This window comes from Neomonachus schauinslandi, chromosome X (assembly GCF_002201575.2).
Source record: "Neomonachus schauinslandi chromosome X, ASM220157v2, whole genome shotgun sequence".
Taxonomy (NCBI): domain Eukaryota; kingdom Metazoa; phylum Chordata; class Mammalia; order Carnivora; family Phocidae; genus Neomonachus; species Neomonachus schauinslandi.
The window spans coordinates 115,325,934-115,351,422 of record NC_058419.1 but is presented as its reverse complement, the minus strand read 5'-3'; the positions used below and the strand labels follow the sequence as shown (position 1 = coordinate 115,351,422).

The 25,489-nt window shown below is 38.1% G+C and overlaps 1 protein-coding gene across 2 annotated transcripts in view; it reads left to right on the top strand.

Annotated features, from left to right (window-relative positions):
* Nucleotides 1–25,489, top strand: part of MOSPD2 (motile sperm domain containing 2) — a 57,374-nt gene that overhangs the window by 12,349 nt on the left and 19,536 nt on the right. For both annotated transcript variants that reach the window (XM_044911521.1, XM_044911520.1), the window contains exons 3-8: nt 4,443–4,598; nt 5,470–5,556; nt 7,251–7,405; nt 10,688–10,748; nt 13,431–13,469; nt 25,254–25,378. In XM_044911521.1, coding sequence (XP_044767456.1) covers nt 4,443–4,598; nt 5,470–5,556; nt 7,251–7,405; nt 10,688–10,748; nt 13,431–13,469; nt 25,254–25,378 — 623 coding nt within the window. The remainder of the gene's footprint in view (nt 1–4,442; nt 4,599–5,469; nt 5,557–7,250; nt 7,406–10,687; nt 10,749–13,430; nt 13,470–25,253; nt 25,379–25,489) is intronic.

Sequence of the window (25,489 nt, the reverse complement as noted above, 5' to 3'; positions counted from 1 at the left end):
CTTTATCTGAATTTTAGGCACATTTGTAATAACTACAGTTTACTTCTAAGATTTTCTCAACTGATTAATGGGCCAGTTAGAATTTAATCTTATATTCATGGATAGCATTCTACCTAGGTTAATGAAAATTCATTTATATAGTATTTAAAATTTTCAGGGTGTTCTTGATCTTCATAAGACTGTGGGTAGGCAGACCTTATCTCCATTTTACAGAGAAGAAAATCAGTGACTTGCTCAGTCCCTATACATAGTAGCATGGGTCTTCTGATTCCATCACTCTGTCCCATATCCTGAATCTGGCTAGACCTTTTTTTCATATTCGTTACCTTTAAAATACGGTTCTGACCTGTTGGTAATTTCACCAGCCAACGAGTACAAGGGAGAAAAAGAAAAGTTAATAATGAAATTCACCATTTTACAAGTAAAAACTGTATCCTGCAAAACTTAAAAATTTTTTTGGAATGTATACGTGAGAGACAGTATGAAGTGTGAGTGAGGGGGTGTGTGTGTGTGTGTCTGTGTGTCTGTGTGTGTGTGTGTGTGTACGTACACACAGAAGAGAAAGAGATGAAAAGCTGAGAGAAAGAAGTCATCTTTACTCTGAAACATTTAGTACTGTGTGAGAGCTCAATCTCCCTTGCCATTTATCTTTAGTTCTTTCTCTGCCAAATTCTGAACTTGAGTATGTGTCTGATGATGAAACACTGTATAAGTACAGGACCAATCGACACAGCAAAATTTGTATAAGAAGAAATAAATAGTGGAAAAATACAGTAGACCATGGGTGAACCATTAAGGTTTCTTACAAAGGAGTGGCCAAAACGAGCTTTGAGCTGTTTGGAAGAACTGCAAAGTTGAGGCTTAAAAACCCATAACTTGAGATTAATGTTGGTTTGCTATGAAGTTTTCACTGGTTTGCAGCAAGATGAAAGTAGTAAGGATAAGGTATTACGAGAATATAGACATATACATACATGTCTGTGTATACAACTAATCTCTTTCTCGTTTTTATACTTTAATTATTGAGAGGTAAAGTCTTTCAAAATGATGTCGTGAGTAGGTGGGAGGGGCAGAGGTGTATGTGCACAAATGTGTGTTTGGTAGCTTTAGTTACCTTTTGAGTATACCTCTTTAGTTTATTCCTGTATAACATCTGGATTTACCAGAGGACCGGTTTTCTGAAAACCACCTCACACTTGAGGGTTCAGTTGTCTGGGGCCAGTGCTTGAAAGCAGCAAATTGTGTTGTCATAAGCACCCTTGTTGCACTTGGCCAAGCTTTCCTTACCTTGAATGTTCAGTTGACTCTTTCTCTCTCTCTGTGTGTGTGTGTGTGTGTGTTTCTCCTCCTCCTTCTCCTCCCCTCAGCCCTCCTCTCTGTCCTCTTCTGCCCCGACTTTCTTCCTGCCTCCCTCCCTCCCCACCACCATATAGGACCTCCTCCCAATCCTCTCCTCTGTCTTTTCCTGCTCTCTCTTTCCCTAGCTGTATAGGGGTAAATGTTCAACAGGCATTTCATATATAAGCACACATCCTGACAATAACAGTAATTAGTCATTTTATTATAAATGGAGATTTTAATTTCAAAGACCTCCATCCCTAAATCTATCCAAAAGCAGTTTGCTTTACATTTCATAGTAACAGGTGCTGTCTCTTTTATGGTATACCTAGTGGGAATACCAGCAGTGGTTACAATGATAGTAACAACAGTCATGGTTTCTTCTTCTCCTATGGCTAATGTTTATTGAGTTTTTACCACTTGCCATATATTGTTCCAGGTAAGTGGTGCTGAGTTTAGTCTTTGGACCCTGGGGGATGCCCAAGACTCTGCAGGAGACTGTGAGGTCAAAACTATTTTCATAATAATGCTAAGAAGCCATATGCCTTTTTTATCATATTGCTATTTGAGCTGATTACACAGAAGCCATGGGCAAAACTGCTGGCTCGTCAGCCCAGATCAAGGGTAGTGGTCATTGTAGTCTTCCTTGTGGGCACTCTCAGTTAAAAAAAAAAAAAAAGCATAAGAAGCCAATTTTATTTTAGAAAACCCCTGATGAAGCAGTACATTTTATTAAACCTTGACCCTTTATTACATGTCCTTTTAATGTTCTGTGTGACTGAATTGGGCAGTACACACGAAACACTTCTGCATGTTTCAGTTGCCAGCTGGATTAGTCACATTTTTCGTGGCGAGGCAACTGTGGTTATTCAGACTTGAGCATTTGGCAGAAATGTTCTTGAAAATGAAGAAGCCAGCCTGTAATTTCAAGGACAACAGTGTATTACTGGTGGAGTGGTGGGGGCTGTGCAGTGGCCAGACTGGAGGGTGCTTCTTCAGGGGAGAGGTGTTCACAGGGGCCCTCCTGATACGCAACAGTGTCAACTTTTTTATATCCGACTCATGTTTATAAATTAAAGTTGGACTTTGAATACTGATGAATTTTTGAGTAACAGAGCCAAAAAACATTTTCCAGGGTTTACTTACTGTAGAATCAGTCATCATATAGATTAGCAAAATAGAGCCCAGATATCCAAGGTAACCCTGTACAAATGCATGATTCATGGACTAATCTTATATTTTATAGCACTTTAAACTTCCAAGTACTTTCATATATACGTTTTCATCTGATCTTCACACAACCCTGTCATTATCTAAAGCAGTTTAAAGATAAGGAAATTGAGACTCAATGAAGAATCTTTGTACTTTATATTTTCCATCCCTTTTGGCTATTATTTCTGATGGCTTGAAATAAGGCAGAGTAAATAGGAGATAGAATCTGTAAAACTTGGCATCTAACTAGATGCAAAAAAAAAAAAAAAAAATGGAGATGAAGGAGCCAGGGAATTTTCTGAAGTTCCCACTTGGACCCCTGGGAGGGTACCATTAACTGAGAAAATAAAAATAGAGAAGGAATAGATTGAGGTCTCCTGAAGGCCTTTTCGTTGGCACTAGTATAACTTGCTTTGAAGGAGTCCTAAAATATATAGGCTCTGCTCTCACACACAGTCTCTATATGGCAAGTTACGTGCCATAACTGATTAAAGGGAAAACATGCTAAGTGCCTTAAGAAAGGCTTGGTTTAAGTCCTGTACCTGTTCACAGGAGGAAAGGAATTCCTTCTGGGCTCAGGGAAATTTGTGGAAGAGGAAACATTTGAAAGGAGTCTTGCAGAATGGTAGAATCTGGATGTGCAGAGGTGGTTGTGAGGAGACCAAGTTCAGTTACAGAAAAATAAAGCAAGATGTGGAAGGAGGAATATCAAGTACCATAGCTTGTGCGTAAGCAGATAGTAAGAAATTATTGGAAACGGTTATTCCAGTAAATTATGGGAAATGTTGACTGCTACACACATGGTCAGTTTTCCATTTTGTATTTCATTTTTTAAAATGACATCGCCAGGGGCACCTAGGTGGCGCAGTCAGTTGAGCATCCGCCTCTTGGTTTTAGCTCATGTCGTGATCTCAGGGTCGTGAGATCAAGCCCCGCGTCGGGCTCTGCACTCAGCGCAGAGTCTGCTTAAGACTCTCTCTGCCTCTCCCCGCTAAAATAAATGAATCTTTAAAAGAAATGATATTGCCAAACAGATGTCGTCTTAAGTACAACTTCATTCTTTACGTATAAAACTTCATTTTTTTTCATTGACCAGGGTAAGGATTTCAAGTTCAGGCAACATAATCTTCCTAGATACTGGTTTGTAGTTTTAGAGAGGGTCATACAAAATATCTTACTGTGGTCTTGGGACAGCCGGGTGGCTCAGATGGTTAAACGTCTGCCTTTGGCTCAGGTCATGATCTCTCCAGGTCCTGGGATCAAGCCCCACGTGGTAGGACTCCTCGCTCAGCAGGGGGTCTGCTTCTCTCTCTCCCTTTGCTCCTCCCCCTGCTCCTGCTCTTTCTGTCTCTGTCTCTCTCTCTCAAATGAATAAATAACAATCTTTTAAAAAAACATTTTACTGTGGTCTTATTTTTTAATTCTACTATGGCTTATTTAAAATAAGCTTGCCGGGACGCCTGGGTGGCTCAGTCGTTAAGCGTCTGCCTTCGGCTCAGGTCATGATCCTGGAGTCCTGGGATCAAGCCCCGCATTGGGCTCCCTGCTCAGTGGGAAGCCTGCTTCTCCCTCTCCCTTTCCCTCTGCCTGCCTGCCGCTCCCCCTGCTTGTGTGCGCTCTCTCTCTCTCTCTCTCTCTCTCTCTCTCTCACACACACACACACACACAAATAAATAAATCTTTAAAGTAAGCTTGCCATCTTTCGATAACGTTATTCTCCTCTCAGAAATTCCATCAATCCTTTACATTGCATTTTCATCTGAACTGCATCCTTCAAGTGGCTATCTTCTGTAGCTTAGCTTTGTCTTGCCTATCTTTTTTCTCCTGGCATTAGTGTTATTACTCACTGCACAATGTATCTGACTTGGCTATTTATTACTGTTTTCCCCCAGATAAGCCAGATAAATATGATCCACGTGATGTTGAAAGGCTACAACAGGATGATAACTGGGTTGAAAGTTACTTACTTTGGAGACATAGTATTGTTGATGAAACACTGAAGATGCTTGATGAAAGTTTTCAGTGGAGGAAAGAAATGTGTGTCAACGGTAAGACTCTCCCCAGTCTTCATACTTGTAGAAAAAAATCCATGAGAAGGGGAGTATTTAAGAAATAATTTGATTGGAAATGTAAAAACCATAGATCATGTCAACAAACAGTGAAGCATTTATTAATCAAGCAAAGAAGTGTAAATCATTTAAGTACAGAATGAACTTTTAAGCTAAACAGTAGTATTTTCTTATATGGAATGGCTAGTTTCCAGTGACACATGGCGGAGATATGGTAAAAGGGTAGTGCAGAAAGGTAAAGAATCTTTGAAAGTTCTCAGGGAACTACTAGTGAATGAAACAAAAGCCTTGGCATTTACTGCCTTGCTGTGTTCTCACTAGAGACTGGACAGACCTTGTTTTGTTCCTCCTGCTAACGGATCTAGCTTTTTTTTTTTCCAAGTATTTTCCATTTGCCGCAAGATTATAAAATGTGTTAGACTCTACTAGATATGAATCTTTGTAGAAAAATATTTTACTAGAGAAACAATAAGTGATTTTTAAATCAGTCCTGAGGCTGTAATGTGGATATTTACTAGCATGTTATCTTGAAATTGTCCAATTGTGATAGTATTTGTTGAAAATTATTATGTGAAGCACAACCAAAAATGGAAATGTGTCCACATAATAATGGCCAGTGTGTCAAGGGAAATGGATTTTTTTCCCCATTTCTCTCATCCATGTCTTTATGTAGCTTGTTTACTTAGTAAGAAACACCATTTTTTTATTGCCAGAGGTTCTTTCCAGATACTTGAATAAGCTTATCTTTTTTTATATCAGATCTACTATATAACATTAGCATTTACATTGTAAGTTTTCTTTTTAAAAGGCCCCTAAGTTACAATTACTCATCAGGTTTATCCTTTTTTAGACCTGACTGAATCCTCCATTCCCAGATGGTTATTGGAAATTGGTAGTATTTATCTCCACGGTTATGACAAAGAAGGCAACAAGTTGTGTAAGTATATTTTAATTGATGTACTGGCTTTTCAAGATTTTGAGATGCGTTTATCTCAACTGAATTAATAATAGGCAGAACCTTCTCCATATGTACCACACATCAAGTTTCCTACAATGAGGACCGTTAGGGCCATCTTGACAGTGTCAAACACTTAGTTGTATGTACTGTTTGCATTATGATAAAGTAGGTGGTAAAGGCAAATGCCACATCCTGTAACACAGCCAAAATAATGTAATGCAGAGTCATTATCTTCTTTCTAATTTACTGATACTAAAATTCAACCCAGTATTTTCATGGAAAATCTTTTCGACAGTCGCTAAGGGCTGCTAAATGGACTTTTCAAGTTTGACGTCTGTCCCTGTCATGCCCGTGTCCCCCCACCCCCCACCAGTCTTCTCCCCTTAGCTTCTTGTGAAATCTGTGATAGCAGGAGGACCAGTAACAACCATCCCTACCATCCTGATGCCTCCCTTATTATTCCTCTCGCCCCTTTGTCCAAAATCCAGCTTGGTTTGTACCAAAGCTGTGACTGGGCAGGAGTGTCAGAGCCCCATCCCAAGCGCTTGCTTGCCCGCTCCCTCTGCAGCATGTGGTCCATTCCTGTTTTAACACTGTTCTCCTAGCATTTCCCTCCTGTGCCGGCTCTCTTTCCCAGTCTTCGTTTCTCTTTGTTCTCTTTGCTCTCATTCCCGGTTCCTTACATGCGCTTCCCAGGCTTCATTCCTTTCTTTGCTGCTTTTACTTTCCAGCTGATGCAGTCCCCTTGGGTGATCTCAAGGACCTTGCCTCCCCACCAACAGTGATGATCCACATGGTCCCCAGGGGACGTGCACATGTCTACCCAGCTGCCCACTTGATTGGTGCCACTGGACTGATTGCCGGCCAGCTTCAACACAAAAGCGCTACTGGATCGCATCCCACTGCCTGCCCTCCTTCCGCACCACCCAGCACCACGCAGCTCGGGCCCACAGCCTCTGTCCGCCCCCCCACTCCCCGCCACAGCTTCAGCGGAGCCCCTTCCCCGTTTCCGTCGTCACTTCCTCAGTCCCGACCCTAACTGCCTTCCCAGGGCACAGCCTGTTGGGTTTCCTTCTCTGCCTCTTCCATTCTCCCCTCCGCGCTGCTGCCTCCACGGGATGTCTTAAGTAGGAAAAGCACACCTTAGCATTTGACTTGGAGCCCTTCCAGTCCAGCCCTTGTCTCTTGAGCGTCTCTTCTCCCCACTGGCCACATTTTGCCCTAGCTGCCCTGCTCCGAGCGGTTCGTGGCGCTCTGTCCACGCGCGCGCTCCCGCCCCGACTCGGGCCGCCCTCGTGCCTCTGTCCAGGCTGCTTCTCCGCACGCGATGTTTGTTCTAGTGCTTCCCACCACCACTGGCTTGCTTTCTTGTCAAGCACAGTGAAGAGTACTTTTAGGTTATTAGCAGATATTGTTTGTTCACCTGTATTTTCTTTTCCCTCTTACTAGAGAAGTTTATTTTCCAAGGGGGAAAAGAGTTCCCCTTTCTGCTCCTCTCGAAGTTCCCAAATGCACACTGTTTCTTATTTAAAAGAAGAAAGAGATGTTTTTAATCTGAGAAGGAAAATGAAATGGAAGTGAAGAAAATGTTAAGGGAAAGGAATGATCTGTGTGTAAAATAACATTCTGATGACAGGTACTTTTCTTATTTTTATCCTCTGTTCTGTTAAAAGTCTGGATCAGGGTGAAGTATCACGTAAAAGACCATAAAACCATGTTGGACAAAAAGAAGCTTATCGCATTCTGGTTGGAACGTTACGCTAAAAGAGAAAATGGGAAACCCGTTACAGTGATGTTTGACCTGTCAGAAACTGGAATAAATAGCATAGTAAGCATTTCTTTAATTCGCAAGCATTATTTATTGTCCTGTCCTCCCCGCCACTCCTCCCAGCCAAATACTGCTGTATGTTTGAGCTGACCAAGTTCTGTTTGGGATTTATTTGTTTTCCTTGTGTATTGTGAGTCAAGTCAGACATGAAGTAAGTTTTGCGAAGAAAGAAATTTGCTTCAGTATTTGGCACGGAAACTGTGAGTTTCCTAGAAATGCTCCTCATGTGATACACAAGGTGTCAGGGTGAGACGTGGAAGCTGGCAGGGTAACGAGTAGCTGTGGTGATACGGAAGTCTTCTGTCAGTACTAATATCCCGCAGCACCTAGCCCCGGGCCTGGCACGGAGAAATGCACTCAGGAAGTGCTGGGGAAAGTAATGCACGCTCTCTGCGGTACTGTTAGGTTCATACCATGCTTGGCAGTTGTGAGATGTTCACCTGACTTTTGCACATATGGCACTTTGTCATTCTGTTGGGGGGTTTTGTTTGCTTGATTTGGTCAGCTTTGGAAACCAGCTTTCTTCAGGTGATTTTTGTCAAGCTGAAAAAATAAGTAAAACCCACCAGTCTTTAACTTGGGCCCTTGTGACCTTAGTAACTACAGACCCTTCAGCAGCGATGGGGATCCTTTGGCACACTGATTATAGCTCTTGTCTCTCACAGTCGAGCCTTAGCTACTTCTGGTCGCAGTGAAGCAGCCTTCACACACCTGCCTGGGGCAGTAGTGAAACGTTTTTGCAAGTCCGCTCGGCAAAGTATGTTAAGAATCTTAAGGTGTTCGTATTCGTATTCTTTGCCTGGTAACTAAGTTCTGGAAATGTATTTTAAAGAAATAATCCCGAGTACAGAAAAAAGCATTGTGTGCCAAGTGTTTTTTTTTTTTCAGAGTGTCATTTAAAACAGTGAAAACTTAGAAAAAATTTTTAAAAAATAAAATAGTGAAAACAGAAAAAAATGTAAATGTCAGCATGGGCAAATGGTAAATTCTGGTGTATTAATTGATAGAGTGTATGTAGCTATATAAAATGGTGTTTATAAATAAGTGTAGTAATAGTGGAAAATACCTTTTTTAAAAATGAATGATAAAAAAGGCTACAGGATTATGTCCTAGTGATACCTAGCCTCCAAAAAAGGAACTCTTAGACATCAAAAAAAACAAACAAAAAACAGCCTAGAGAGAACAAGGGGACTTTTTGGGTGGTGGGATCACACATTTTTATTTTCATCTTTATCTCTATGCATATTTTAAGAGTCCATTGCCCTGGATTTTTTCAATCTAGTTTCCATTTCAGTGAGTTGTAGATTACAGAGTAAATTGTTTTATACCCAAAGTCTAAATCAAAATACCTAGATAAATAGGTATTCCATAAAAATAAATCATGATTCTGTCATCCTTTGTATATGACAGTTTCTAATTATTAACCCAGAATCATAAACAAGTGCTAATGTTTTTTATTGCCAAACACAGGGGCAAGGAATTGACTTGAACTGATTTTTTTTCAAACTACTTATATGCTGTCTCTTTAAATAAGGTTTATTTGCATTACTAAGTATTTAAATCAGTATTAATGTTTTAAAATACTGAATCCTAATTGAGTTACTTTTATATATGACTCCCTTGTGATTCACAAAGGATTTAAGTTGGCTTATGAACAGTATGCAGAATTGCAAGGCAAAAAAAATTAAAAGCTATTTGTTAGAGTTGGGCCACTGATTGGAGTCCAGTCTTTCATCTGCCTGTCTGAAAGAAATGGAATCACTTAAAATTATTTCAGTGGCCGTACTTTAAAACCAGTGTCTTAGGAGAAGTATATTCATTACTGATACTTGAACTAGAGAGAAAAGTATTTCATGGGTCCCCAAAGGGAGGACATTTTACAAGGTAATAAATAGTCCTTGAAGACATCCTCACAGAAGGCAGAGCAATAGGTTTCATGGAACTTTTTAATGTAGTACCCACTAATATACTTAACACCAGTGGTATCCTATCAGATCCACTTGAATTAGCAGTAACTTGGGATTTTATAAGCAAGGCTATCCAGTTAAAAGACGAAAACAAGAATATTGGATGAAGACTTTTTGGGCAAAGTCTCTGGGGGCCACAAATCATATAGGTAACCAAATTTTTATAGAACTAGTTATTTTGAGATATTTCTTTGACTCTTAAATACAAATTATTAAACTCGGTACACAGTGGATATAATGATTAGTTATAAAGGTACTATTATATACTAGGATTTATTCCATAAAAAATACTTAACACACTTAAGGATGCTTGCTTTCAGTTTACTGAAATTAAGGATGCTGCAACTCACATCCTAGAAATGACTTTATAGATTCATCTCTGGACAACTCACCTTTCAGTAATTGATGGATTTAAGTTTGCCTGATTATCTTTCATCCTACAGTCCTTATAAGATGGCTGATCAGGATTAGTAAGTTGGCCTACGGCCATGGAATAACATGGAATGAAATGATCCATGTGAATAGTGACCCTCATAACCTAATTTCATGTTGCTGTGTTCAGTGCAGTAGAACCAACAGACAGTTATGTTCATAAAGTTTCCCAGGAATTGGAGTCAATGAACAACACTCGAATATAAACTAAAAAATTCTAATTCTAATTCGAGGTCCGTAAATAAGAGGAAAGAAGCTAGAGGCGAAGTAGATACAGAACACCAATATGTTCGGATTAGCTGTTGTGTAAAAGATTGATAAAACGTATTTTATTGAAACTATTACAAGGTATAAAAATTAGGTTTAAAAAGCAAATATACCAGAATAGATATATGTAATATCATTCCAAGTAGTGAGATTGTAAACTGTACACTTGTTTTAAATAACTCCTTAATTGTTCAACAGATTTTTAGAATTTCTCTATAGGCATTGCTTTTAGATCCACTTTATAATGCCATGTTACTTTAGCAGCCTGAAGTATCTCACTAGTTTGAGGTAACAGGAATGATGTTTAAGCATCTGATTACTTGATTTTAGGACTGATTATTATAAGTAGCTTAATGACTTAAAACCTTAATCCCTGGAAATATAGATACATATTTATATATGAGCTTATTTTTTAAAGAATTGTCTCATTTGTATTTTTTTCCCAAGAACCATATTTTAATTGTTATTCCCCTATTCCAAGGGGTACCAGTTCAGTAAGATTTCTTTAATTATTATTTTATGTTATTTAATAGTTGTATCACCTTTAGAAATGTGCAATTTAAAATTCTCTAACGTGGATAGTCTTAAAGATTTAAATGTGTAATCTTTGTTTTAGGACATGGACTTTGTACGCTTTATCATCAACTGCTTTAAGGTTTATTATCCTAAATACCTCTGTAAGTAACTTACTCTTTTATAAAAATACAAAATATAGAAACTATAAACAATGGCTCAGATTGCTTTAAATTACCATAGACTTTAATACCTGAAGTGTTATTTTCTGATGAGGAGCTTAAATGTGTGCATAGAAGTTTAAGTGCATATCCTAGTAGATATAAGGGAAAATTTTCATAATCGTCCTTTATAGTTTTAAGAATTTAAGTTCTAAACTGTATAGATGGCATCCTATAACACACATACATATATAGGTACATAAAAACATACCTTTAGGGCGCCTGGGTGGCTCAGACGGTTAAGCGTCTGCCTTCGGCTCAGGTCATGATCCCAGGGTCCTGGGATCGAGTCCCGCATCGGGCTCCCTGCTCCTTGGGAGCCTGCTTCCCCGTCTGCTTCTCTCTTTCTCTCTCTGTCTCTCATGAATAAATAAATAAAATCTTAAAAAAAAAAAAAATACCTTTATTTTGAAGATTATCCCATTTTTAGTCATCTTTCAATAAAAAGCTCATTTAAAATAATGTTTATTATATGGAACTTCTTACATATAAGAAACACATAAGCAGTATTGATAAAGTATACTGTGTGATAAGCAGTACTCATACATAAAATGTACTGTGTTACTAATCGTTCATTTTAAAATTGTCATTATAAAACATTAGCCTTGGGCACCTGGGTGGCTCAGTCAGTTAAGCGTCTGCCTTCGGCTCAGGTCATGATCCCAGGGTCCTGGGATCGAGCCCCACATCAGGCTCCCTGCTCAGCGGGGAGTCTGCTTCTCCCTCTCCCTCTGTCCCTACCCCCTGCTTGTGTGCTCTTGCGCACGCTCGCTCGCTCTCTTTCAAATAAATAAAATCTTTAAAAAAAAATTAGACTAGCGTACACTGCATTTAAATCTGGCATTTAGAGTTTATTTTTAATTGTGATTCTTGCATTAATTACCAGAATGAAGAACTCCTAAATCTTATGTATTCATTTTTGATTTATTAGATTTATATGACGTTTTCCAAACTCTGGAGAAATCAAGATGTTGTCCCACATAAACAGCCATATATTTTTAGCTCCAGTGGACTAAAAGTGAAAAAAGCAGAAGAGAGACAACAGGGATATCAGAAAATGGAAACTCACAGATCTGCCTGGGCACAGCCTGGCAAATACCACAATTAGGGTCTTTTGAGACTTCTGACTTAGGTGATATTAAAGCTTAAAATCCCTAAATCTTCTTAACTTTGGCATGCTTTCATGTTATTATTCATGTGAAGTAAGGAACAGACAGCAAGCATGATCAATCTCAAGGATCAGTGCCACTGCTAGCCCATGCTCTCATGTCTTCAGAGGGAGTATTCATGAAACTTTTTAGGTAAAGAGAATGTCTGGTTGGGAAACCTGGAGGATCTGCTATTCCTTCTGAATTCTTCCTGGATCCACCATGTACCCTGATTCATTAAGTTTTATAATACCAATCAAATGGTCAGTAGGGAATCTCGACCCCATATGATTAGGTCGTTCCTCTTATGTATAAAATGAAAATAAAATATCCACTTGTTTATTGAAATATCTAAAAGTTTGTGAAGAGCCATTTATAAATAGTATAAATATCATTATTACCTTATAAAACATATCTAAGAATCTTTTGAGAGAACTCTTAATAAATTCATGGTTCTAGATAAACTGTGAATTGGAATACTATTCATTCCAATTAACTAGAGGTAATGTGTATATATTCTGCCTACATAATGTAGTTTTGCAGACATTAAATTTTGTAAAATCTGATTATGCTTCAAAATTTGTCATGAAACACAACCATTATTTCGTAAAACCTTAAGTCCACATCTTTTTAGGCATATCACAGATGAAAATTGAGGTATTAAGCACCAGGCTACCTCTGTGAGATACCTTGTTTCTCACATGAACTTTACTTGTCCTACATTAATATAATCATTCTAGGATGTTCTCTGCTCAGAGAAGAATGAAATTATATTTTGATTCATATGTAATAGAACAATGAATTGGATATCAAAACTTCCCTTTGTGATTTCTGGTTCTTTCTCATAATTGTTAATAGGGCTATTCAAGTCTTCATCTAAGTATGCAAATAATATTTCTGTATACTGGCTTGCTGGGGCTTATAATATGAAGAAAATATAAATTCTGTTTCTTAAAACGTAATGGTGTATTAAAGTTAGGGTGAAGGGAAAATGTGCGAGTGGTTTAACAATATAATCTCTAGAAACTTAGCAAAACCAATAAATTAGACATTGAAATCATTTTTTATTTAAATTCAATTAATTAACATATAGACATTGAAATCATTTTAAAGTTCACTGGACTTCAACACTAATATGACATGCCACATCCAAAGATTCCACTTACCCATTTAACTATTTTCTTTTGTACCTTTCTGCAAACAGCAAAAGCAATAAATGAACAAAAGAACAGGCTATTTGCCAAAGGACCGTGATAATGCAGTGGTCATTTCCAAAAAGCTGCCCTGGGAGGTGGGCCCCTCGTCAGTGTGAGAAGTTAATTTGGTTCAAGCACCACTCACACTTCACTGAATTAGAACAGAGTCAGCTAGCTCAGTTTTTAGTTAGGTTTAGATCGCCAGCTTTTTCTAGACCAGGTATAAGTGATAGTACTATAGTGGTACTAAATCACATTCAATGAATTTTTTTGTCTTTCAGCAAAAATGGTGATCTTTGATATGCCTTGGATAATGAACGGTGAGTATATTATACTTTGCTAAAACAAAATGTCTGATTTCCTTTTTTCCAATTTAGCCATATTTCTGTGGTGGTTTAAAATAATGTTTATGTTGTGCTTGGTGTGTACTCTTAAGAGGCTGGAGCTAGAACATTCAAAGGCTCTTCCTAAGCAAACCGGGTTAACGTTCTACCCCCAGGCTCTGGATAGGACATGCATTAGTCTTCTCTAAAAACAGCGTCAAGATGTTCAACCAATCAGGTAAACCTAGAGACAGATGCCTCAGTTTGTCACCCACAGATGGGCATGTCACAGAACACAGGCATTGGCTGGATTTTCTCATGGGCTTTGGGTGTTGAGGAAGAAGGTGGGATGAATCTAAATTTACTCCAAATCTCTGTAGGCACATTACCCTTCTATAAGACAGTCATGATACATTTTTTGGTAAAAAATTATTTTAAAAAGCACTGAAAAACACTCTTTACCAACTTCAACATGATGCAAATTTAATGTTGTTTTCAGAATGTACATTTTCATTTGTGTTTGCCAGAGTCCATTGTTATATAGAAACCAGTAGAGAAAACCAATGAAACTAAACCTTGGTTCTTTGAAAAGTTAAATAAAATTGACAAAACTTTAGCTAAACCGATAAAGAAAAAAAAAAGACTCCAGTGATTAAAATCAGGAATGAAATAAGGGACATCACTGCTGACCTTACAGAAATTAAAAGGATTATAAGGGAATACTGTGAATGCTTGTATGCCAAGAAATTAGATGATATAGATGAAATGGACACGTTCCTAGAAAGACAAAATACAGAAATAATTCAAGAAGAATCTGAATAGAAGTATAACAGAAGACCTTGAATTAGTAATCAAAAAACTTCCCACAAAGAAAAGTCGAGGCCTAAATGACTTCACTGGTAAATTCTACCAAACATATGAAGAAGAATCAACACCAAACCTTTGCAAACTCTTCCAAAAGAGAAGAGGGAACACTCCCCAACTCATCTTATGAGGCAAGTATATTCTAATAACATCATTGGAAAAGAAAACTAGAGACCAGTATCCCTTATGAATATGGATGGACCAACCCACAATAAAGTACTGACTGAACCTAGCAGCATATAAAAAGGATTATACACCATGACCAAGTGGGATTTATCTCAGGAATGCAAAGTTGGTTCAACATATGAAAATCAATCCATGTATTCAATGTATTAATAGACTAGAGGAAAAAAGCACATGATCATCTCAGACACAGAAAAAGCATTTGACAAAACCTAGTACATTCTCATGATAAAGGCACTCAAGAAACTAGGAATAAAAGGTGCAAAGAGTTGTAACACCTGCAGAGTTAGGGAGACCACAGTAGTCCACGTAAGACTACCCTCACTTCTGAGACCACCTGTAAGTTCGGGGGGTGCCCCAAACCACCCTCAGGTCTGCTAGAATTACTCATAGACCTCACTGGAAGCTGTTATACTCACAGTTATGGTTTACTACAGGAAAAGGGTTCAGATTTAAATCAGCCAAGGGAAGAGAAACATACGGTGGAATCCAGTTAATTACCAAATGTGGAACACATTAGTTTCCCAGCATTGATATGTGGCAGTACTTCCTGGAGTATTGCCAACCAGGGAAGCTCACCTAAACTCCACTGTTCAGTTTGTATTAGGGCCCCATTACATAGGCCTGACTGATTAATCACGTGCTTGATCTCAGTCTCCATTCTCCAGACATCTACTCATACTGTGTGACCAAAGCCCCCACCCTAAATCATATTGTTACAGTGTGACCCAAGGCCCTCAGGCAAACAAGGACACTCCTTACCTTACAAGGTGGGCATGAAGGTTACCTTCCAGAAGCTGAGGGCAAAGGCCAGACCTCTCTTTGGGTAAAGTTAATTCTTGAATATACAGAAGAGAACTTTCTCAGCCTGCTAAAGGGCATTTATATAAAACTTGCATCTATGAAAACTCAGAACTAACATCATACGTAGCAGTGAAAGAAGGAATGCTTTCCCCCTAAGATCAGGAACAAGACAGAGTAGTCTGCCTTCACCACTTATCTTGCCAGGGCACTTAGGCAAGAAAATGAAATAAAAGGCATCCATATTGGAAAAGAAGTAATACTATTTATATTTGCAGGTGACATAGTCCTCTATATGGACAATTTTAAGGAATACACACACCAAAAAGAAAAAAAACAACCCTATTAGAACTAATAAACGAGTTCGGTAAGATGGCATGATACAAATCAATATACAGACTCAACTGTATTTCTACACATTAGCAATGAATAATCCAAAAATGAAATTAAGAAAAAAATTCCATTTTGAAGAGCATCACAAAGAATAAAACACTTAGAAGTAAAAATTAATAAAAGAGGTTCAAGACTCATACACTGAAAACTACAAAACACCATTGAAGGAAATTCAAGACCTAGGTCAATAGACATCTCTGGTTCATGGGTTGGAAGACCTAATATTGTTACAATGGCAGTACTTCCTGAATTCATCTACCAGTTCAGTGCAGTTCCTGTCAAAATCCCAGCTGCCTTTTTTTACAGAAATTGACAGGCTTGTTCTTAAGTGCACATGGAAGTGCAGGAGACCAAGAGTAGTAAAAATAATCTTGCAAAAGAACAATGAAATTAAAGGACTGACATTCCTTAGTTTCAAAACTCAATACAAAGCTACAGTAATTAAGATGTCGTGATACAGACATAAGGATAAACATATAGATCAGTAAAATAGTGTTGAGAGTCAAGAAGTAAACCCTAATATTTATGAATAATCACTTTTTTTTTTACAGTAATACCAAGACATTTCAGTGGAGATAGAATAGTCTTAAATTTTTATTTTAATCACACAGTGCTCATCATGACAAGTACATACCTTAATCCCCGTCACCTATTTAACCCACTCCCTCCCCTCTGGTAACCATCAGTTTGTTGTCTATAATTAAGAATCTGTTTCTTGATTTGTCTCTTTTTTTCCCCTTTGTTTGTTTCTTAAATTCCACATATGAGTGAAATCATATGGTATTTGTCTTTCTCTGACTCACTTATTTCACTTAGCATAATACTCTAGCTCCATCCATGTCATTGCAAATGGCAAGATTTCATTATTTCTTATGGCTGAGTAATAGTCCATTGTGTGTGTATATGTATATATATATATATATATATATATATATATACATATATATATATATTATACCACATCTCCTCTATTCACTAATTAATGGACACTTGGGCTGCTTCATATCTTGGCTGTTGTAAATAATGCTGCTATAAACATAAGGGTGCATGTATCCCTTTGAATTTATTTTTTTTGTTTGTTCTTTGGGGTTTTTTTTTTTTTTTTTGTATTCTTTGGGTAAATACCTAGTAATGCAATTGGTGGATCATAGTGTAGTTCTATTTTTAACCTTTTGAGGAACCTCCATACTGTTTTTTTACAGTGGCTTCACCTGTTTGCATTCTCACCAACAGTGCATGAGGATTCCTTTTTTCCACATCCTCGCCAACACCTGTTTCTTGTGTTTTTTATTTTAGCAATTCTGACAGGTGTGAAGTGATATCTCATTGTAGTTTTGATTTGCATTTCCCTGATTATAAGTGTTGATGAGCATTTTTTCATGAGTCTGTTGGCCATCTGGATGTCTTCTTTGGAGATATGTCTATTCATGTCTTCTGTCCATCTTTAGTTGGATTATTTGTTTTTTTGGGTGTTGAGTTTTATAAGTTCTTTATATATTTTGGATACTAACCCTTTATCAGATACATCATTTGCAGGGCGCTTGGGTGGCTCAGTCGGTTAAGTGTTCAGCTCTTGATTTCAGCTCAGGTCATGATCTCAGGGTCGTGATATCAAGCCTTGAGTTGAGCTCCATGCTCAGCGGGTAGTCTGCATGAGATTCTCTCTCTCCCTCTGCCCCTCCCCTCCACGGGCCCTCTCACACATTCTCCCCCCGCCGCAAATAAATCTTCTCAAATATCTTCTCCCATTCAGTAGTTTGTCTTTCAGTTTTATTGATTGTTTCCATCACTCTGATAAAGATTTTTTTGGGGGGGGGTGTAGTCCCAATAGTTTATTTTTGCTTCTTTTTCCCTTGCCTCTGAGGGACCTATCTAGAAAAAAGTTGCTACAGATGATGTCAGAGAAGTTACTGCCTGTACTCTATTCTAGGATTCATATGGTTTCAGGTCTCACATTTAAATCTTTAATCCATTTTGAATTTATTTTTGTGTATGGTGTTAGAAAGTGGTCCAGTACATCTTTGTAATATAACTTGAAGCCTGCAATTATGATGCCTCCACCTTTGGCTTTTCTTTTTCGAGATTGTTTTGGCTATTCGGGGTCTTTTATGGTTCCATACAAATGTAGTATTATTTGTTCTAGTTCTGTGAAAAATGCTGTTGGTACTTTGATTAGGGATTGCATTAATTGTGTAGATTGTTTTGGGTAGTATAGACATTTTAACAATATTTGTTCTTCCAATCCATGAGCATGGAATGTCTTTCCATTTCTTTGTGTTGTCTTGAATTTCTTTCATCAATGTTTTTATAGTTTTCAGGTACAGGTCTTTCACCTCTTTGGTTAAGTTTATTCCTAGTTATCTTACTATTTTTGATGGGATTATTTTCTTTCTCTGCTGCTTCATTATTGGTGTATAGAAATGCAACAGATTTCTCTATGTTGATTTTGTATCCTGCGACTTTACTGAATTCATTTATCAGTCCTAGCAGTTTTTTGGTGGAGTCTTTCAGGTTTTCTACATATAGTATCGTGTCATCTGCAAATAGTGAAAGTTTTACTTCTTCCTTGCCAGTTTGGATGCCTTTTATTTCTTTTTGTTGTCTGACTGCGTGTGGCTAGGGCTTCCGGTACCATGTTCAATAAAAGTGGTGAGAGTGGACATCCTTGTCTTGTTCCCGACCTTAGGGGAAAGGCTCTTCCCCACTGAGGATGATGTTAGCTGTGGGTTTTCATATATGGCCTTTATTATGTTGAGGTGTTCTTTGTAAACCTACTTTGTTGAGGATTTTTATCATGAATGGATGTTGTATCTTGTCAGATACTTTTCTTGCATCTATTGAAATGATCACATGGTTCTTATCTTTTCTTTTATTGATGTGATGTATCACATTGATTGATTTGCAAATATAGAACCACCCTTGCAACCCAAGAATAAATCCCACTTGATTGTGGTGAAGGATTTTTTTAATGTATTGTTGAATTTGGTTTGCTAGTGTTTTTTTGAGGATTTTTGCATCTGTGTTCATCAAAGATATTGGACTGTAGTTCTCTTTTTTTGTGGTATCTTTATCTGGTTTTGGTATCGGGGTAATACTGGCTTCGTAGGATGAATTTGGAAGTTTTCCTTCTTCTGTTTTTTTTTTGGAATAGGTTGAGAAGAATACGTATTAACTCTTCTTTAAATGTGTGGTAGGATTTGCCTGTGCAGCCATCTGGTCCTGGACTTTTGTTTATTGGGATTTTTTTTTTTTTATTATGATTCAGTTTCTTTGCTGATAATTGGTCTGTTCACATTTTCTATTTCTTCAAGCTGTTTCAGGTTTGGTCATTTATATGTTTCTAGGAATGTTCTTCTAGGTTGTCCAATTTGTTGGCATAGTTTTTCATAATATTCTCTTATAATTGTATTTCTGTAGTGTTTATTGTTATTTCTCCTCTTTTATTTGTGATTTTATTTTTTGGGGTTCTTTCTCTTTTTATATTGGTTTTTTCAAAGAATCAGCTTCTGGTTCCATCCATCTGTTCTGTTGTTTCTTTAGTTTTTATATCATTTGTTTCTGCTCTGATCTTTATTATTTCTTTCCTTCTGTTGGCTTTAGGTTTTATTTCCTTCTGTTGGCTTTAGGTTTTTCCAGGTCCTTAGGTATAAGGTCAGGTTATTTGTGATTTTTCTTGCTTCTTGAGGTCGGCCTGTATTGCTATAAACTTCCCTCTTAGAACTGCTTCTGCTGCGTCCCAAAGGTATTGAATCATTGTGTTTTCATTTTCATTTGTTTCCATGTCCTTTTTTATTTCTTTGACTTCCTGGTTGACCCATTCATTGTTTAGTAACATGTTATTTGACCTCCATGTATTTGTGCTCTTTCCAGATTTTTTCTTGTGGTTGACTTCTAGTTCCATAGCATTGTGGTCAGAAAAGATGCATGGTATGACTTTGATCTTTTTGAATTTGTTGAGGCATGTTTTGTGGCCTAATATGTGATCTGTTCTGGAGAATGTTCCATGCACAGTTTAAAAAAAAATGTGTATTCTGCTGTCTTTGGATGGAATATTCTGAATATATCTGTTAAGTCCATCTGGTCTAGTGTGTCACTCAAAGCCATTGTTTCCTTGTCTATTTTCTGTTTAGATGATCTGTCCACTGATGTAAGTGGGATGTTAAAGTCTTCTACTATTGTATTATTGATTAGTTCATTTATGTTTCTTACTGTTTTGTGTATTTGGGTGTTCCCATGCTGGGTGCATAAATATTTACAATTGTTTTTCTTCTTTTTGGGTTATCCCCTTTATGATTATATAGTGTCCTTCTTTGTCTCTTGTTAGTCTTTGTTTTAAAGTCCAGTTTGTCCGATATAAGTATTGCTTCTCTGGCTTTCTTTTGCCAGCCATTTGCATGATAAATGTTTCTATCTGCTCACTTTCAATCTACAGTATCGTAGGTCTAAAATGAGTCTCTTGTAGGTAGCATATAGATGGGTCTTGTTTTTTTTATCCATTCTGTAACCCTGTGTCTTTTGATTGGAGCATTTAGTCCATTTACATTCAGAGTAATTATTAACACATATGTATTTATTGCCATTTTATTACTTGTTTTGTGGTTGTTTCTGAAGATTTTCTCTAATCCCTTTTTTGTCTTTCATGGTTTGCTGATTTTCTTTAGTGGTATACTTGGATTTCTTTCTCTTTATTCTTTGCATACTTGTTAGTGGTTTTTGATTTGTGGTTACCATTATGTTTGTATATAAATAACCTCTTCTGCATATAGCAGTCTATATTAAGTTGATGGTCTTCTAACTTTGAACCCATTCTTTGTTCCTCTCTCCCCACATTTTAAGTGTAGGGTGTCATATTTTACATCCTTTTATTTTGTGAGTTCCTTGACTGATTTCTTACAGAAATATTCATTTTTACTGCTTCAGTGTTTCCTACCTTTATACTGTCACTTTTGGTCTCTCCTTTCCACTTCAAGTCCCCTTTAATATTTCTCACAGGGCTGGGTTAGTAGTAGTCATGAACTCCTTTGTTTTTGTTTGGGAACCTCATTATTTCTCCTTCTATTCTGACTGATAGCCTTGCTGGATAGAATAATCTTGGCTGCAGGTTTTTCCCATTCAGCATTTTGAATATATCATACCATTCCTTTCTGGCTTATAAAGTTTCTGCTGAAAAATCCATTGATAGCCTTATGGGGTTCCCTTTGTATGTAACTGTCTTCTTTTGTCTTGCTGCTTTTAGTATTTTTTTCTTTATCACCATATTTTGCCATCTTAATTACAATATGTCTTTTTTTTAATATTTTATTTATTTATTTGAGGGGGAGGGAGGAGGACAAGCAGACTCTGCAGAGTGCAGAGCCTGATGTGGGGCTCGATCTTATGACCCTGAGATCATGACGTGAGCCAAAACCAAGAGTCGGATGCTTAACTGACTGAGCCACCCAGGCGCCCCTAAAATATGTCTTGATGTGGATCTGCTTTTGATAATTTTGTTAGGGGTTCTCTGTGCCACCTGGATCTAGATATCTGTTTCCTTCCCCAGATTAGGGAAGTTTTCAGCCACTATTTCTTCAAAGAAATTCTCTGCCCCCTTTTCTCTTTATTCTTCTTCTGGGACTCCTATAATATGAATGTTATTATGTTTGATGGAGTCAACTGAGTTCCCTAGTCTGTTCTCATTTTGCATAATTCTTTTTTCTCTCTTTTGTTCATCTTATTTTCCATTACTCTTCTAGGTCACTAATTCATTTCTCTGCTTATTTCACCCTGCTTTTCGTTCCATCAAGTGTGTTTCTCATTTTGTTTATTGAGACCTTTATCTCTGCTTTGTTATCCCTTATCTCTGTGTTCATGGTCTCACTGATGCCTTCCACTCTTTTCTCAAGTCCATTGAGTATCCTTGTGGTCATTGCTTTAAATTCTCCATCAGGGGGCGCCTGGATGGCTCAGTCAGTTGAGCATCTGACTCTTGGTTTCTGCTTGGGTTGTGGCCTCGAGGTCATGGGATCAAGTCCCTCGTTGGGCTCCATGCTCGGTGTGGAATCTGCTTGGAATTCTCTCTCTCTCTCTCTCTCCCTCTGCCCCTACCCCTGCTCACACTGTCTCTCTAAAATAAATGAATCTTTTTAAAAAATTCTCCACCAGGCATGCTACTTGTATCTGTTTCACTTAGATCTCTGGTCGGGGCCTTGTCGTGTTCTTTCATTTGGGGCAAATTCCTCTGTCTTCTTATTTTGTCCAAGTCTCTGTGCCTGTTTCTGTATGTTAGGCAAGTCAGCTACGTCTCCTGTTCTTAAGGGTAACTGCCTTATGAGGAAGAAGTGCTATAGTGCCCTGCCATGTGGTGTCCCCTGTTCCCCAGGGCCTGGCGCTTCTGGGAGTGTCTCCAGTGTGTGCTGTGTGTGCTCTGCTCTTGTGTCCTGACCACTTTATCCTTCAGGCCAGGCATCTGCAGAGGCTCTCTTTGCCTGTTGTGGGCAGAGTTTGGTCCCTGGCCTGAATGTGGCACATTTTAACTAGGTGTGCTCTGGTCTGTTTGTGAAGTGAGACCTGTCGGGGCCTCACAAAACTCCTGGGTCAGGAGATGCAGTATTGGCAAGGGTTTGGGCCGGTCTCCTGGGGGAGGGGGCCTGCAGACCTGGAGCTGAGGGAAGCGTGACTGGGAAGGGCGTTTCCTCTAGAGCGTGGGGCTGTGGAAGAGCTTGGGTGTAAGCAAGTTAGGTAGCAAGTGTCAGTACTGTGCTGGTTCCTGCAGGTGGCCCTGTGCTTATGCTGGAGTGGGGGGGAGTGAAATGGTACCTGCCAGTTTCTTTGTTCCCCAAGGGGTCTCTCCATGAATGCTGCCTGTCTGGGACATGCTCCAAGATGAGCAGATAACCTCCGTACTGTGTGCCCCGGGTGCTCTTCAGATCTCTGTTTCCACACTGTATATCCATGGGCTGTTTGTCCTGCTTTCTCCCCAGGAGCAGCCCCAGTGTCCTCTGAGCTCTTCCAAAGCCAAGCACGCTGAAGTTTAAAACTCCGCTTTAAGCCCTACTGATTGCAAGAGCTCACGAAATTCAGGCCCTCTCGCTTTCCAAGCCAGTTGCTGTGGGGATTTGTTTTCCCCACGTGCTCCCCTGTGTGCTAGTCTGTCTCTTGCCCTTCTCCGTGACCAAGGCTCCCTCCCCATTGCAGCAGCCATAATCCATTTCTCTCCTAAGCCAGGTCTCTGTACTTCCTACCTTCTTTGATGTGGCCTTGTCTCTACCTCGTGACTTTGTTCTGCCAATCTTCAGATGAATTTCTGGGGCATTTAGGATGATTTGATAGTTATCTAGTTGTATTTGTGGGACGAGGCATGCCTTAGGGTCCTTCTACTCTGCCACTGTCTTCCAAGATCTCTCTTGAGAAAGAATAGTCTCTTTAATAAATGATACTGGAATAATTGAACAGTGAAGTTGGACCTCTACCTCCCTCCATATACAAAAATAAGCTCAAAGTGGATCAGAGACCTGATTGTAAGGGTTAGAACTATAAAAGAAAAAACCATGGGAGTAAATCTTTGTGACCATGGATTAGGCAGTGGTTTCTTGATATGACACCAGAAAAGCACAAGCAACAAAAAAACAGATACATTGGACTTCATTAAAATTCAAAATTTTGTACTTCGAAGGACACCATCCAGAAGGTGAAAAGACAACTCTCAGAATGGAATAAAATATTTACAAATCATACATCTGATAAGGGACTTAGATCTAGAATATATAAGTGGCTTTTACAGCACACAATAAAAAGACAAATGGCCCAATTAAAAAGGGCGAAAGATTTGAATAGACATTTTTCCAAAGAAGTTATGCAAATGGGCAATAAACATATAAAAAGATGCACAACATCATTAGTCATTAGAGAGCTACAAGTCAAAACCAAATGAGATACTACTTCACACCAACTAGGATGGCTATAGTCAAAAAGACAGTAACAAGTGTTGAGGATATGGAGAAATTAGAATCCTCATACATTACTGGTGAGAATGTAAAATGGTGCAGCCACTCTGGAAAGCAGTTTGGCAGTTCCTCAAAAAGTTGAACATCGAATTACCGTATAATTCAATTCCATTCCTAAGTATATTCCCAAGAGAATTGAAAGCATATGTCTACATAAAAACTTGTACACAGATGTTCATAGCAGTATTATTCATAATAATAAAAAGTGGAAACTACTCAAATGTTTATCAGTTGGCGAATGGATAAACAAATGTTGTAGATCCATAAAATGGAAAATTATTCGGCCATGAAAAGGAATTAAATACCGATACATGCTTACATCATAGATGACCTGTGAAAGCATCCTGAGTGAACAAAGCCAATAAAAAAAAGAAAACCCCATGTTGTATGATGGCATTTATATTAATATCCAAAATAGGCAAATCCAGAAAGTAGATTAGTGGTTGCCAGGGAATAAGGTAGGGAGGTTAAGGAGAATTGCTTATGGGCAGGGGTTTCTTTTTGGTGTTATGAACATGTTCTAAAATTAAATAGTGGTGATGGTTATACAGTTGTCTGAATACACTTAAAACCTTTGATGTGCATACTTTAAAGGGTGAATTTTATGATATGTACATATTATATTTCAACAAAGCTGTTATAAAAAATTAGATTTAGCACTTTGGTTAATTCAAGTAGCATAGCTTCAAACATGTCAACTCACAGACTTTTTAAATTGAAATTAATGAAAATGTAAACCTCATGTAAAATTTAAGCATAATTAGCCAGAGTAAAAATGCAGTTTTCTGAACCACTATTTAATTTTTATCATACTGTTTTATTTCCTGATTTTTTTTCATTGATGCTTTTACAAATTTAATGCAGGATTCCTCTTTTAATTTCTTTAAAATGTGTTTAGAATGTCAGAATGGAAACAAGGTTTAAAAAAATTAAGTATAAATTAGAATAGCATGAAAGAACAAGATTGTAATTACTAAAGAGCTGTGTTTGATAACAATGTATTCTTGTAGGTTCCATAAATAAGGTCCTCACAATTATATAAGCTGCAGGGCTTGCAAGAAAGGCAAAAGTTTAGGGTTAGGATGAAGTCTGAGTCTAGCTCAAACCCATGAGGAGAGCTACTTCCTTCTCTTGTTGACTTCCCATTTGAGAAGGTTTTTCAGGTTGGGGATTGATCAGGAGTGTAAGGAAAAATGACTCTTTCCATACTATTGTGCAGTTATTCCTCAAACTACAGTGCTATTTGGTTCCGTGTCTGGGAATCTTAGTAGTGGGGATCATTGACAGATTTGTACAGAGGCCAGAACCTTGATAAGTTTATTGACGCACATCAGGGTAATTTCATCTTCCTGAATCTTCATGGAACATTTGAAACCCATTAACAGATCGTCACAGTGTAAATGCCTACAGGAATTAGTGAATGTTAATTATCATACCACAGAAAGATACATATTAACAGAGTTTTGCCCAAACAAATTTCAGAAAACCTACATTACCACATACAGTAAATTAATTGAGAAAGAGAATGAATTTAATGAAGTGACTGTTTCTTCTTCAGCTGCTTTCAAAATTGTGAAATCCTGGCTTGGTCCGGAAGCAGTGAGTTTGTTGAAGTTTACCAGCAAAAATGAAGTCCAGGACTATGTCAGTGTCGAGTATCTGCCTCCCCACATGGGTGGGACTGTAAGTATCGTCCTCGGAATGTGTTTCTAAAATAAGACTGCATCATGGCACATTAGGCTGTATTTCTTTAAGGAAGAAGAAAAAGCAATTTCTTAATATCCAGAGAAAGAT